General features: G+C 32.3%; 1 protein-coding gene across 1 annotated transcript in view; it reads left to right on the top strand.

Moving 5' to 3' along the window:
• The window catches only part of LOC106873196 (dual specificity tyrosine-phosphorylation-regulated kinase 1A), a 95704-nt gene extending 79568 nt beyond the window's left edge, over window positions 1-16136 (top strand). Inside the window, exons 8-9 of the mRNA XM_052968029.1 lie at window positions 8675-8752; window positions 12924-16136. Of these exons, the coding sequence (XP_052823989.1) occupies window positions 8675-8745 (71 nt within the window). The 3' untranslated portion in view covers window positions 8746-8752; window positions 12924-16136. The remainder of the gene's footprint in view (window positions 1-8674; window positions 8753-12923) is intronic.
• Window positions 16137-16142: the final 6 nt, after the last annotated feature.

Genomic DNA, 16142 nt, shown 5'->3' with positions numbered 1-16142 from the left:
ATTTGTTTAATTTTTTTTTTATTTTTTCATTTGAAACATGTAGTTTCCACTATTTGGTTTGAGTTTTATGTTTCTGCTACATTTCAGTTCATATGACCTTCTTTCACTTATTTACACATACTTTCTTTCTCTCTCTCTTTCTCTCCCCCTCTCTCTGTATATGTGAATAATATATATAATTACATTGAATACTTCCAGGCTAATAAAGTCATTCATATAACAAACAGTCAAGAAATTAATAATTCTTTAGCTAAGTTTAGCTACAGTAATTCATATAATTTCTCTAATATTATATGTGCAACATTTTTTTCTCTACTTGCCTCATTAAAAACTTGATTGGGGCAAATTCAATAACATTGCACAACCAGCAGAAGTTAGTTAAAATAATATAGATTTTTTTTTTTTTTTATAAATATTAGATCTTAATTGTATCTTATTTGAACTCAGACTGCAATAATAATTAACTATTTTTATTTGCTTTGGTATCATGTTCAAAGCCGTAAAGTAGATTATTATTATTATTATTAACACCTTATAGAACTAGTTGTTATAGTAATGCTCTTCTTCTCTGCTCCTTTTTAGTTTTTTTTTTCACTCTCACTTTCATTACTCCTCCCTTCCATCTCTACTTATTTCTCTCCATTCAAGAAGTTATTCTCTCTCTCTATCTTCAATAGATTCAGTAGATTATAATTTATAATAATAACTTCTAGCTAGAAATAAAATTGTCATTTTCAGTCTTGATCAAGCTGGGATTTGGGTTTCTTTTTTTCCAGTATACACTACATAACTGCTATTTATTCTATTAACCTTCAAAAAGGCTTTTCTAAAAGACAGAAATTAATTCATGTCTTTGGAGTTCTAATTTTTCTCTCTGTCGCTTGTTATAATGGTGAAAATATTTCACATTTAGGAAAACATTAATCTGCAAATTGTCTCTTAGAAAAACTGCTGCCTTGTTTGTCATCATCTTCATTGTTTTATTATCTACTTCTCCATGCATGCATGGGTCAGTCAGAGTTTATTGAAGCAGGTTTTCTGTGACCAGATATCATTCCTATCACTAATCTCTACCTGTTTCCAAACAAAGTTATATCTCCCCATGGCCAGACATGTTTTCATAGAGAATTGGAAATGAATAACATTCATTTACAACAATCACGTGATGTCAAGTCAAGGAAACAAACATTCTCACCCTTACACATTTGTGTGTGTGTGTGAGAGAGAGAGACAGACAGACAGGCTTCTTTCTGTTTCCATCTATGAAATCCACTAACAAGACTTTTGTCAGCCCAAGGCTATAGTAGAAGGTACTTGCCCAAGGTGCTATGCAGTAGTACTGAACCCAAGACTCTGTGGTTAGGAAGCAAATTTATTAACCACACAGGCATACCTGCGTGTCTGCTACATAGTGTTATGTACATTTGAGTCAATGAACATAATTTTTGTGCGACTGCAGGAAGTGATATTGATTAACAATAGCTGTGAGTTGAATTGTTGTTGTTGAAAACCTTTGTTCATTTTTGTTTGGGTTGCAACATAGAGTTAGCAGGTCAACTACTGGGAACTAACACATATTCAACTGATGATATAGTTTAGGTTTGGAGGTCTTTTTGTTAGGTGGAAGGTACATATTTTTATCCAAGTAAAAAAGGGCAAAAGATTGTGTCTATTCTGATGGAATCTTGAAATCAGGATGGTAAATGACTAAGTAGGACATGAATTATATACATCATCTTTGTTTTTATGTCTCCTTTTTTTCATACTTGCATGTGTTGAACAAGACTTCTTAAAGCGGGCCAGATGCTTCTTCTGAAGCCAACCCTTGCTTGTTTTCAAGTGAGGTGCTTTATTCCACTGTTCTTTGCATGTCAAACTGCCAATTGGGACACTTTCTTATGAGAGACATAAACAACACCACCACTTCCCAAGCAGTGTTTATGCAAAGACATCAGGAGACAAACAGATGTACATACACATACACAAACATGCAACAAGCTTCCTTACAGTTTTCATTATCCAAATTTTCACTTACAAACCATTAGTCAATCTAAGGCTATAATAAAAGGCACCTGCCCAAAGTCACAAGGAATCATTGGTCCAATCTGAAAGAATTTTATGTGCTACGTTTGGTCAAATTTTACACTTTGATTACTTTTATATTTGTCACATCTCATTTGAAGGGGGTCATGCCATTGTAAAGTTTTAAACTTTGAACATGAAGACCCAGCAATTATGATGTTAGAATACTGAAAGAGTATTTGTTTTATTTAACTTCAAAACATTTGTATTAGCGTAATCTATTTGATTGAGTGACAAACAAAAGGAAAACAGAACATAGCGATAGGAGAGATATGTTAATATAAAAAATTGATTAATGATTATGTGCAGAAACTGGTTTTGTAGCAGTGTGTTGCTACATGCTGTTTGATGCTGGCCAACATTGTTTGATCACCGAACACAGCTATGATCTATATCTTCATAACTATATTAGTTGTCTGTGTCTAGTAATAAGGTTTTCTTTGTAATATAGATGAAAAAGATGATTCATTTTCCAAGATTGATAAATGTATACCACCATATATCATCTGAGAAATTACATGAAATCATAACAAAAAAAGAAAGATTCTGTAGAATTTGTCTTAAAGTGAATATTATTTAATAAGTAGGGTCTAGTGTGAGAGGATCGCCTCTATTTCCACTAACATTGATATCTGAACTGAATAAATCTTTCTTCACAACAGGTCTATGTTATTGTAAGAACATATGTTTAGCTCATTATTAAAGATTATCTTCCAGTATCTTCTTTCAGTTGCATGTTTATTACCTTTTCTCTTACTCTTATCTCATGACAAGAATGCTATCAATAACACATTAAGGAAAAGGAAATACGCATTCGCATCAGATAAAACCTTTTCACTCCACTGGATATCATTTTCTTTTGTTTTATCTTTTCTCTAATAGTTAATGTATTTCTAGCATTTATTTTGCCTGCTGCATGAATTTATGCACACTCGTGATATATTTTGATTATATACAATTAGGGTGGGTAACAGCAGAGTAAGTTTTTAACTATATAATATCATAAGTGTAGTCTTTTTTATGTTATTCTTTTTGATAAAATGAAAGTGAGATGTTTATACAAATAATTCTTGTCTTAAAACAAAATAAACAGGAATAAGTGATAATCCAATCATATTTTACAAACTAGCTAACTTTAAAGATAACCTCTTCAATTGCTTCACATTAAAATTTTAGATATTTTTTCTTCTTAAAAATAATCTCCAATTAATATTAAAATAACTTTAACTAGCAAGTCAAGATAAAAATAAATTTAAAATTTGGAAAATAAGCTATTTATTATACTTATTAGAATGTTTAGCTGTTTTATATTTAAGATTTTCTTAATTACTCCAGCACCAAGCTATAATTTTGAGTTGAATGTGTGTTCCAACATATCCAACATTCCACTCTTAATCATAATTTATAGAGAGCATTTTGCCACTGATTTACTTTTACAAATAAATTATCAATACATTCTAATTCTTTCTCAATGCCAAACAGACTGTGCTACCCATTAGTGTGTGTTTTTATCTGTTTACTTTGAAATTGTTCTCTTTACAATGTTTGCTTTGTGTGTTTTTGTTTTTTGTTGATTTTTTTTTCTTTAAATATCTTGCTGCCAAATCTGCTTCTACTTATTACATGATTGCATAGCAGAAATACAATGTCTTTTTTTTTTTTTTAATTGTATCATGTAATAGTATTGGAAGTGTTTAGACAACATTTGGTTTATTAAAATAGTATTTTGTCTGAGGCCTAATTGAAACTTTTTAGTATAAACTCTAAACAATGTGCTCTCATTTGTCTACTCAATTCTCAAAATTTCAATCAAGTATGTCCTCCCATGTCATTTTCATTGGCTTTATTGATGATTTTGTTTCTTGATTTCAAATCAATATAAATAATTCAGCTTTGGCATAAAAGCAATTAAAACAGCAAAAGAAAAAAAAAATCATTGCTATCTTGACCAACTTTAGCTATTCTCCTTTCAACAGAAACGTGCAACAATGCACATAAGAGCCATAAATCTAAATCAATGCTTAGGAATTAGTTCCAATGATTGTGTTATATACTCAAAAGAAGCTACATATTAATCTGAAAGTTGTGTGTTAAATGAAATTGTTTAAAAAATATAAAATGTATTATGTTGTGCACCTTCAAAATATCTTTTGCCAAAAAATACTTATGTTTGGCACTGATTAAAAAAATTATTTGCTAACCCTTTAATACTAATTCCATTGAGATCACTACTGAGCTGTAGAGATGGCAATAAATAAAGTATTAAACAATTTTAGTAGAAATAATAATTTGCTGCTTTGAAGCTTAATATGGTGTGTATTAACATCCGAAAAAGGACTGTACCAGGTCTTTGAGTGTGTTAAAATAAATTTTAATAACATAAAGGATTTCATTAAACTGAATGACAGTATACTGCCAGTCTTATGTTCTGGAAAAGAGTCTAGCTTTATTGCCAAGTTGAAAGTGGAAAGAGTAGCCTTGTAGAACTTGTTTTCATCTTTGCAAGTTAGGCAGTTGAGTGTCCTGGAACTAAATATCCCAGGACCTTCCTTGCTTTCCATGATATGAAAGGCAAAAGCAAATTGCTGCTGTGCCTCAACAACCGAAATGCAACTGACTGCCTTCCAATTTTTTCAGCATGGTCCACTGAAAGAGAAAGGATCCGTCCACGAGGTTTTGTTCCACATAACGGTTTGTTTCGTCGATGATATATGTCCCAAAGATCGAATCCCTCTGAAGAAAATCTGGAAAAATCTTACAGGTTTTTGCCATCTCTTCATTCTCTAATATTTCCCTCTTTCTCTCTTTCCATTTAATGTGCTGCAAAGAAACAACACCAAAAGATAGCCCCCAACTAACTATGAGAATGCATGCTTCTCACCTATTGGGCAGAAAAGTGGGTTATTATCTAGCTGTATATGGCCAGGGTCACTTTCTGGTTTCTACAATGGTTTGACTTTTTGTTGGTAGTTATAGCCATACTTTCAATCCATCTACTCTTCTGGCTTGAGGATGGCTGACAATTGCAATGATCCAGAGAGGATTATCTTTTAATAATTTGTCAGCTGATCAGATCATTGATTGAACACTATGGAAAGAGGGACATAATTTCTTGGCATTCATGTTAATGTTGTTTGACTTGATTACCACTCACATTACTTCGACTCAATGTATTCATTATCAGTGGTGGCTTCGTTGATGCATTTTCTTCCAATTCTCTCACTAATTCACCTCCAGTACAACTCTTGTACACTCTTGACTTTCATTCCCATCCCACTGCCAAGCTTTTTGCATGCAATCTGCATGCTTCTTGCCATTAAAAAAACATTTTTTATTATTATTATTATTATTATCTTTTTTTATTTTGTATTTGTTTTATTCTCAATATCATAAAAGAATATTGCAAAGCTTCAATTAATATTGTGAAAGATTAATAAAACTTAAAGATTCGCCTTAATTACCTATTGAACTGATTTTCTTTTAAATTCAGACTGATTTTTATACAACCTATGTGTTATTGGTATTTGATGGTTTTATTCTTAAATATAATTAATGTAAGTCACTGCTAGAGGAATGTCTTCATTTACTGAATAATATACAAACACTGTCAGCAATGTGTCGTAATCTGTTGGCAAATATATCTGGGTACTATTAGAATAATGTCTTCAATGATAGGGAAAATGGCCTCAGACTAGTTTCTAATTTACCTTAAATTAATTATGAAAAGTTCATTTAAAATGTTTTACTTAAGCCTGCTTCAGACCAAAATTGACAGAACAAATAAAGACACTTATCAAACCAACTCATCTAATCTTCAGAAAATGATAACCAAGTTTAATTAGATTGCTAGTAATGGAAGTGCTGGTATGAAGTACTGCCAAATTTAGTAAAACATATTTTCAGTGAAAAGTCAATGTTAAGTTATGTATTGTTCAAAAAGGAGTTTCTTCAGATGCTTTACATACCACATCTGACTAATTTTATCCCCAATTGATATTAATTGGAGATTATTTGGGATATAAAATCTTGAAAATTGATGACAGATTAAATTGGTTCAGTTTTGCCTTGATTCATTAGCTGTTATTTTCAGTTTGTGTTTGAGTGTGGAAATTAATGCAAACTTGAGGAATCGTTTGCTCTTGGATTTTTCTTTGTGAAATAGAACTTAGGTAGTTTTTGCTTTCTTAGTTATTATTAACTCAGTTCGTAAAATGAAGTCATTTATATTGAAATTGTTACTTATGGATGTGTATTTAACAGAAATGGTTTGCATGGAATCTACTAATATATATATATTCATATATATATATGATTATAGGGCATTAAATATTGTTGTTTAAAATCTATACTAAAGGTTTCCTTACCAAGATATTTTTTAAGCTGTTTCTGATTTGACTTTGTAATCAACATTTTATTATATTTCTTATATCACAATTTAGTTTTAAATATATGAGATATATTGTATTCATAGTTTAATGCTAATTTACTGTTCATATAGCTGGAAGAAAAATTGTAACCATTGTTTAGAGAAACATAACTAGCCATATGAGATGGTGGTTACTGCTAGTTAAAAGAGAGATTTATTGCAATTAAAAGAAGTACAACACAAGAAACTATCTTGTGTGTTGCTTTTATTTTGGGTTGGGGGATGGATAGATTCTACTGATGCTTTTATTTTTCTAGAAATTATTGTGTTTTGGAAAAGGAAATCAAATCGGATACAATTGAGAATTGTAAAAGTTGAATTGTTTTCAGTGGACATGCCCTTAGCATATGTTATGACTTTCCTTGTTGCATTACTTGTCTCCTTAATCTAGCTAACCACAAAATAATAAATCCACATTTAAGTGATTTCATGAATCCATAAAAAAGAACAAAGAATTTCTAATTGGAAAGGTTATCAAAGTTGTGTGTGCCTCTGTACATGTCAGAGAATGATTTACAAAATTTACATTAGTTCTTTTATTTTATCTAAATTATTATTTCTAGAATGTAAGATGAGTAATCTTTCTTTTTCTTTTACTTGTTTCAGTCATTAGACTGCAACCATACTGGGGCACCGCCTTAAAGAATCTTTATCGAATGAATCAACCCTCATACTTACTACTGAAGCATTTTGAATTATCTAATGTATTTTTTTTTTTTTTTTAATCTGACTGAAATAACAACATAACATCACATTTTCATCAAATTTTACCCTTTGTATTTTGGAAGGGATTCTTTTTAACTCTGAAATGGTGTTTTTTTTTTCTTTCCTTTCTTAATTTGTTAACTTGAAAATGATATTAGAATTGGAATTAAAGACTTTATCTACCTCTGATAGTCTTTATGAAACAAAGCTTGCTATTAAGAACTAATGATATTACATTAATTAATCTGTAAACCACAATTTTTCTTTTTTTTTTTTTAATCACTAATAGATACAGTAGTTTAAGCATAATGTATTAATGTTGTTTGGTTATTGATCGCCACTGTGTTGGATGACTATCCTGTCACAGAGACATTGAGGCAGCCTTGTATTTATAAGACAACTGCTATATGTCAGGTTTTTATAAGACAACTGCTATACATCAGGTATTTATAAGATGACTGTTATATGTCAGGTTTGAAATTACATCAGTCATTTTGTGAAAGTCTTGTAATTCATTACATCATTTCTTTCAATTTGGACAACTACTTAGCATTCCATATCAATCTCTCTTCCAGTCAACAGATGACTATACATCTACAACAAAGAACTAAATCATTGGCATATTTGTTACAGAATTTTGGAGTTTTTTCTTCTTTTTTGTTATCCTGCTACATACATTTAAAACGGTCCCTTTGATTCAGAGATTGTCAAATAGTTACAGACATGTACTTGCTCTTTTATAATATAAATTACTTGACTGTTTGACTTCTTATTGATGTTTCATAGTTTTTCATTTTTCTCTTTGTTTAAGATTATTATGTTACAACCTGTTTTGGTGTCACTCACTTCTAAGAAATAATATTCCTATGTTATAGGATATTGGCAATCTGCTATTAGTGTTTCCCTCAAGTAGTAGGTAATGTCCTATAGAAAGGGGCTTTTCTTTGTGTATGTCATGCTTTTATAGCTATAAATACTTTGTCTGTGAATTATATTTCTATTTTCTAGTTTCTCTCTTACATATGTGAGATATATTTCTACGATATCAGTCTTTGTTGAAATATTTCTTGTGTTCATTGTAGCCTAGAGTGTCATGTAATAGGGAAGGGTATACTTCTTCTGAAATTCCCTTGAATAAACCAGATTAATTAATTTGCATGGAAAAAAAACTAACATTACAAATTACTACTGCTTCCTCGTTACTGAATTACATAAACTTGCTTAATTCTTTATCATGCCCCACTTTACATTTACCTGGACAGCTGTATAACAACCATTCATCATAACTTCTCATAAATTATTTGAGCTGCTAACAGCTCTTACGCTGGACAGGAAATGAGTTATTATTTCATCAGAATTTGTCGCTTGGCCATTTCTTTGTGTAATTAATGGCTGTATTGTTTGATTAGAAACGTCTCACAGTTCTTGTAAATATTCTGCTTATTTTCTGTTCCCTTATAGCTCCACCATCGTCATCGGTGTCAGTATCCCGGCGGGACAAATCCTTCATCCAACTATCCAGGACAAGTTAACATTCAGGTTAGGCTGATTTCTGGTGTATTTCTTGATCCATGCTACTAATAACGACTAATAGCAAACATATTACTTCTCTTCTCGTTAGTGTACCTGCAAGGCTGCACACACTTTTGGGCATGTACATATAGCTGCCTGTGCACATATGTGCTCACTTTGTGAAGATTTATGTATACACAATTTACATAAAATTATTTATTAGTTCCTAAAGGAAATCTATCAGTAAAAGAGTCTGTTTCTTAATGGATGTCCCTCTTAGCAGTTTTCAGATGACTGCCTTTTCACTGTAACATCAGTTGTATCAACTTTGGGCTTCTTTCATTTCAAGCCAGCTTCACTCATTCGGCAACAAACTGAGAAAGAGTATATCACTGTAGACAATGATAGAAATCTAAATATATTCCACTCCATTACTATGGTAGCTGTGTAGAGGTTAGGTAATACATAGAGTGAGGGAATATATATATGTGAATATAGATTTCTGGCACACTTCTATATTGTTATTGACAGCTATAATGTAGCTATTAATTGCACAATCAAGTGGGGTTTTCTGTCTTAAGAAGGAAGATAACTCCTTAGAACTTCTATCATGAAGTACTAAAATAGAAACAAATAATAACTGAACATAAAGGAATTGTATTTTCATTATGATTTTGTAAAATTTCTTTTTGCCTTAAAAATAAGCTTGATATGAGAATTGCAGTTGCAGTTATATGATCACTATGTGTTAAAGCAAATAAGCTTTGTGTTAACATAGAAGAAAGTATACTGTAATGTAGATGCAAAAACTAAAAGAAGAAGAGAGATCCATTACACAAAGAACATTGCTGAAATGGCTTAACTGTTTGCTTAGATGATAAGTGCTTATATATTTTCCAGAAAAGATGAGAATTAACAAGCAATTTTATTATACAATTATCAACATCTTTCTCAGGAGACAAAGCAAAAGAACTTAATCTACAGATGCTAGTGAAAACCTGGAGGCAAATAACAAAGATACATTATGGCAGATTCTTTTACAGGAAATGAGAAGAAAATTTGCAGGATTAAATAATAGATGCATAAAAATAATCACTAGAATTAGAGAAAAATTGTGATAGTTTTCATTAGCAGGATTTAACTCAGTAAAAAAAACGTGATGTTGGAATATCATGAAGGTAAAAAAAAACCTTAATGTTTTGATAGCAGGCTTTGTCTTAGGTATCATATATTTTGCCTCACAGCATGTGAATATAACTTCTTTTTTTGTTTTAATATATAAGTGGCTCAAAGGTAGTTGAGAGACAGAAGCAATAGTGTGTTTAAATTATGTCTTTCCATATTTATTTCATTTCACTTACTTTCTGGTTTTCAACCCTGCTAGGATCAACTTCGTCCTTCTTCTCACTGATGTTGATTCATTCTATTTCAATAAAAAAGTGTGTTACTAAAATAGATAAACAAACATTGATATTCATAAGGTAGGAACCATATGTAAGAGATCAAAGAATATTGTGGGGTAAAGGTAGTTACTGTGATGTTTGTCTTTCTCCTTAAGTATATCTTTTATTTTTTACTTGTTTCAGTCATTAGACTGTGGCCATGTTGGAGAGATTTTAGTCAAATGAACTGACCCCAGTACTTTTCCCTTTTTAAGCCTGGTACTTATTCTATCAGTATCTTTTGCTGAACTGCTAAGTTATTAGGACGTAATCAAACAAAGACATACATAGATAGATGGATAGATAGATAGACAACAGGTTTCTTTCAGTTTCCATCTACCAAATCCACTCACACGGCTTTGGTCAGCCCAAATCTATAGTTGAAGACACTTGCCCAAGGTGCCATGCAGAGGAACTGAACCCAGAACTATGTGGCTGCGAAACAAGTTTAAAATAAATTACATGAAGCATGTAGTTATAGTGTTAGGGCCAGCAACTTCCTCTAATTTTCATTTTAATAAATATATTTATTGTTCACAAGTGTTAACTTTAGTTGATCCCTTGCTTTACCTATCTGCTTTTGTTACAAAATTGTAATTAATAGGCTATCACTATAAAAAAATAAAGTTATTTGTATAGAATAAATATTTTAAATTTTTTTCATACCTGGTTACACTGAACCGACTTCTCAATGTTACATTTTAAAATATCTGTATTGTGTAACTACTAACTATACTAGTACTCAAACTGGGGCTAATGGACTAATACAGCAACATTAGTCCCAATCTGTTGGTTAAAGAAAATAACATTGAGGATTTCTGCGAAATTGCTTTTCCATTCTGACACCCATTATAGGTCTTGAAATTCTTTTTTGCAAACTAGGATTATCTGCCTGTAAATGCTATTTTAGTGGATTATGTTCAATCAAAATTTGTATTTTGGGAATAAAGAAGGGGAAAAAGTGTAACATCTGTTTCCAAGTGTATGGTGTGGTATTTCTTCTTTCTGTGTTATATCTTCATATCAGGTTTTTTGAGAATTTTCTTTTCATTGATGGTTGGAATTCTTACAGCAAATATTAGGTTACTCATGACAAATATTAAAACAACCATTTGCATTTATATCGTAAACCATATAAATTGTTTTGATGGGCAGCTACTCACTACAGTAAACCCCACCCATCCACCTGTCTTTCCTCTTCATTTAGGATGTTTAATCATTTGAATTAGTAGATTCTCTATCATTTATAAATTGTAATAAGTTTCTATTTGTATGTCATTGCAACTTTTGTGTCTGTTTTCATCAGTTTTCTCTTGCATCTATTTTCATCTTTTACACTTATTACTGACAAGAATACTTTGTTGATCCTCATTTATATCATTTAAAATTTTCTATTACCTCATGGATGCTTATTTGCCCTCATTATATTAATACTTTTTGTTAATATATGTATAGAAAATGTCTTCATTTATATATATATATATATATATTTCTCCTAATTCTTTTGTGTATGCCATTTCATCTATGTCACATGTTTAAATCAATCAGAAAATTCTAGACTATCATTAGGAGCTTTTTAGACGATCATTATGAGCTTTTTAATGAAAAGTAGAAATTATAACATTCAAGGAATATGTTTAGTGCATGTTAAAAGTAAATTTTTCCAGAGTTTTTTTCTATTTCTAATGTAATTATAATTATATTATTTTTGCTGCTAGTGTTATCTAGCCTAAGCAAACATATCTTATGATTACAATGCATGTATATGTGAAACTTAGAATCATGCAGATTTGTAAAATGAAAACCATATTGATACTAAGAACTTTTAATAATCCTGCAAGTTCACTACTAAACTTTTTATACTTTCACTAATAACATAATTTTTATGGTTGTTAAAAAGTCCATTGTGTGAAATTTTCATTCCATTTGTGTGTTCATTGTTGAATTTTACTGATAACGTGTAATATTGTCTTTAATATTAGGTGTGTATTTTAGAAGTAATGTTGACCAAAAATAATAATTTTTTAGTAATGGATAGTGAAACTATTGGTGGTGCCTGCTTGGGGTGACCCCCTTCGGTCATGAATGCCCATGGCATTGCACCTAGAAAGTTACCCTCCGAGGCACAAGTTCAGGCAAGGTTGTTTATGGAAGACAAGCAGTCACCCATGCATACCAGCCTCCCCTCTTCACACCACCAATGTTACCCAGGGGCAAAAGCAAAAGCCAATACAGCTTGGCACCAGTGACGTCACAACTCATTTCTACAGCTAAGTGAACTGGAGCAACGTGAAATAAGGTGTCTTGCTCAAGAACACAACACGCAGCCCAGTCCGAGAATTGAACTCACAACCTAACGATCGTACCTTCATTAGTGTCACTTTACTTATATGTAATGCAGTAATGGACATAACTATTTTTTTATGTTCCACTGTTTTTTCAATTAGTGGATGATTTAGCAGTTACATAGTGACTGATTCACATTCCATTTGGCTTCAATATATATCCAAGACTTATAAATAAGCATGTAAATATTGTATGGTGTCCTTATCATTCAAGAAAAAAAAAAATTAAGACTTCCAGTCAGTGCTGTTTTCATCATTTAATGGATTTGAATATCAGTGAATCCTTATCACAAGAATATTAATATTTAATATATCATCAGCGGGTAAATCTAATGGGGTGGAAGAATCAAAACTTTATTTTTGCTGTTATTGTAAATTCACTCACTCTTTTTTTTTTTCTTTTTCTTTCAGTGAATTTTCCCTTTTAGGTGGACATGCAAGATCTGATTGGACTCATCAGCATCATTTCCAGTATCAGCATCATTGTCCTTCTGCAGCACCATGGTCTGCATCCCCCCCTGATGGAGGCCGGTGGAGGACACCGTATTGCCAGAGATGTGGGAGGTTATTCGAACTTCTTCTCTGTTTACCTGATGACCACCTTTCCCAGAGATTAGCAAGTGAATGCTAAAAGAGCCTGTTAGTCCTGAAACTGCAGTGCAACAGCTACCACTTTTACAGACATCTGGCAGGACTGGTCACTTTCAGACCACTTCCACTCTCATCATCCACCAGATCAGTCAATCATTCATTGGCTCACTCTACACATTAGTGTGCATGTGTATGTATTTGTATGCAAGTGGGACATCAACTGTGATGATAATGTGTTATAATACCTTGTAGGAACATCCTACATCAACCACCCAGTGCTACCTTTAGTACAACTAATAGACTGTTATCAACCTTCATTGAACAAACAAACAAACAAACAAACAAAACAAAACAAAAATATTTTTAAAAAAAATTTTCTGGAGAGAGAGCTTGAAGTAGAGGATGGTATGTTCTTTATTGTAGCAATATCTGTAACTGGTGGAGGGGTGGTGCTGTAGAAATCTGGTTATCACCATCAGTTGCATGTACAACAAACCTCATGTTTACCACCATCTTCTTCACAGGTATCCTAATGTCATTCATTTCAAGAAGCCATCTAACAGTTGTGACTATGGCAGTAAAGATGGCTACTTTGTTGGAAGTGGATTTCAATGATTTCAATTAAGCCATCACTGTCTTCATGGTCGCACTATGCATGAGCACAATTTTGGGGGATGTGCTTTCAAACCTGTCCAACATGTCTTCCTCATAGCAATTTATCCAAACAGCTTGGTCATAATTTCTAACATCAAACCTTCTCTGCTCATCTCAATTTGAAACAAGCAGTACTCACACTGAAAAGTTAACGTTGTGAAACAGAACTGGTCAACTAACTCAAGTGTCTCCTTGGTCAAAATCTTAACCCTCCAGATGACATTGACATCGCCACTCCACCCCCACTAGTCTGGCTGTTGTCTTTATTACAAGCCTTGCATACCAAGTTGCAACAGCCTTTTTATGACAAAAGAACCGAACAAAAGATTAACATGATAGGGAAGAGTTCTTCATTTTGGTAATATGTTCATCAGTCCAACAATCGATTTTATTTATTTAAACTTTATATCATAATTATTTTTTTTATTAGATTCATCAGCAACCAGATGATGATGATGATGATAATGATGATGATAAAACCTGTATGAAACTAAGAATGATGAGGATTCAAAAATTAGGAAATTAAGATTGTTTCCTCCATCATAAACTCCTCTGTCAGCTAATTTTGGAGAAAATGACTGGTTGTGGTTTTGCTTTTTATTTTCATTTTTAATTCTTTTAATCAAACCTATAATTTATTATGTCAATTTCCATTAATTATATTCTCTGATGGGGTCAGTATTCATGGAAATATGCTTCATGTTCCCTTAGGGTACCAGCTCAACTTATTTAGCATGTAGCAATAATGTATTACAGCTTGTGACCCATCAAGAAGTGGAACGCCAGATAAGAAGGCCTCAACCAATCACCTCTAGTATCCTTCTGCAAGGAAAGCTTGCCACCGGTATTTTATAATCTGTGAACATCACAATCCAATTTCATAGTTTCCAAAAAAAAAAAAAAAAAAAAAAAAAAACCATCATCAGCAAAGCAATAGCTTACAATGGAATTCTACAGGTTTGACTGCTATGTTGATATATCATCTTTATAGTAAAAAACCCTGAGTTTCTCTCATATCTCATAATATTACAAAGTAAAGTGTCAAGCATTCGATCAGAAGAGCTGAGAGGTTGCCAGCATTCATTCAGATGGATCAAGTTGGCCACCAACGTTAAGTTTAGGTGGGTCACGTGGCCACAGCTTCCAATCAGATGAGCTGAGCAGCTGCTACCTTCCAGTCAGGTGAGCTGGGCACATGCCGGTATCTTTCGTGGTGGGTTAAAAGGCCACTGTTATTCAATTAGGTGCATAAAGCAACCACACATTCTCTGGTGTGAGTTGAGTGGTTGCAACTGGCATCTTGTCAGGAAAATTGAGTGGCTGCAGCTGGCGTCCAACCAAGCATGTCAAATAACAGATGCCATCCAATCAGGCAGGTCGAGCTGCCACAGATGCCATCCAATCAAGCAGGTCGAGTGACAGATGCCATCCAAACAGGCAGGTCGAGTGACAGATGCCATCCAATCAGGCAGGTCAAACAGCCGTTGATGTTAATATATAAGAAAAAAAAAAGAGTTTGGCATTCAGTCAACTACGTTGAGGGGAAACTGGCATTCAGTCTGGTGTGTCAGGTGGAAACTGACATTCAAGGTAATGTCCCTATATGTTAAGTAATTTGGTATTTAAATTTTAGGGGCCATAAATGTAAAACGTTACTGCTTCTTATGTATATCTATAGCTTCCAGTCGATAACAGCTAGGTTAAGACATTTTTTTAAATTTTAAACTTCACCTTATTTTGAACACTAGAGAACATGTTCTAGCATTTTGTATTTCTTTCTATTAGGGACAACTATATGTGTGTGTGTGTGTATATATATATATATATACAAAATTATGTGTGTGTGTACACATGTAATTCTACACATACATGCATGTTGCTTAAAAAACACAGATATAGAGATAATTATATACATTTTTATATATAAATATTGTTTTATATATATGTATTTATATACAGATATACATGCTGTGACCAGTGTGGATGTGTGTGTGTGTGTGTGTGTATATATATATATATGCGTGTGTGAATATTTATATAATTATGCATATATATATATATATATACTTATAATCATGTATCTATAGATAGATAGGTAGAAATTACAAACAGCATAAGTAAGATTATAAGCAAATAGGAAAATAACAAACACTACTTCGTTGCAGATTAACTATAACAGCTGTTTATTTATATATTAAAATTATGACAAAGTGAATTAGTAATATTTCAATTGCATCTAATGTATGCAATCCAATTGGTTATATAACAACTTGTTACCTTGGCACTACTGTCATCAGATGATTACAAGCAAAATACCTAGATACACACACACACACACACACACACACACACACACACACACACACACACACACACACACACACA

Source organism: Octopus bimaculoides, chromosome 5 (genome assembly GCF_001194135.2).
Source record: "Octopus bimaculoides isolate UCB-OBI-ISO-001 chromosome 5, ASM119413v2, whole genome shotgun sequence".
Classification (NCBI taxonomy): domain Eukaryota; kingdom Metazoa; phylum Mollusca; class Cephalopoda; order Octopoda; family Octopodidae; genus Octopus; species Octopus bimaculoides.
This window is presented reverse-complemented; position numbering and strand designations above follow the sequence as displayed.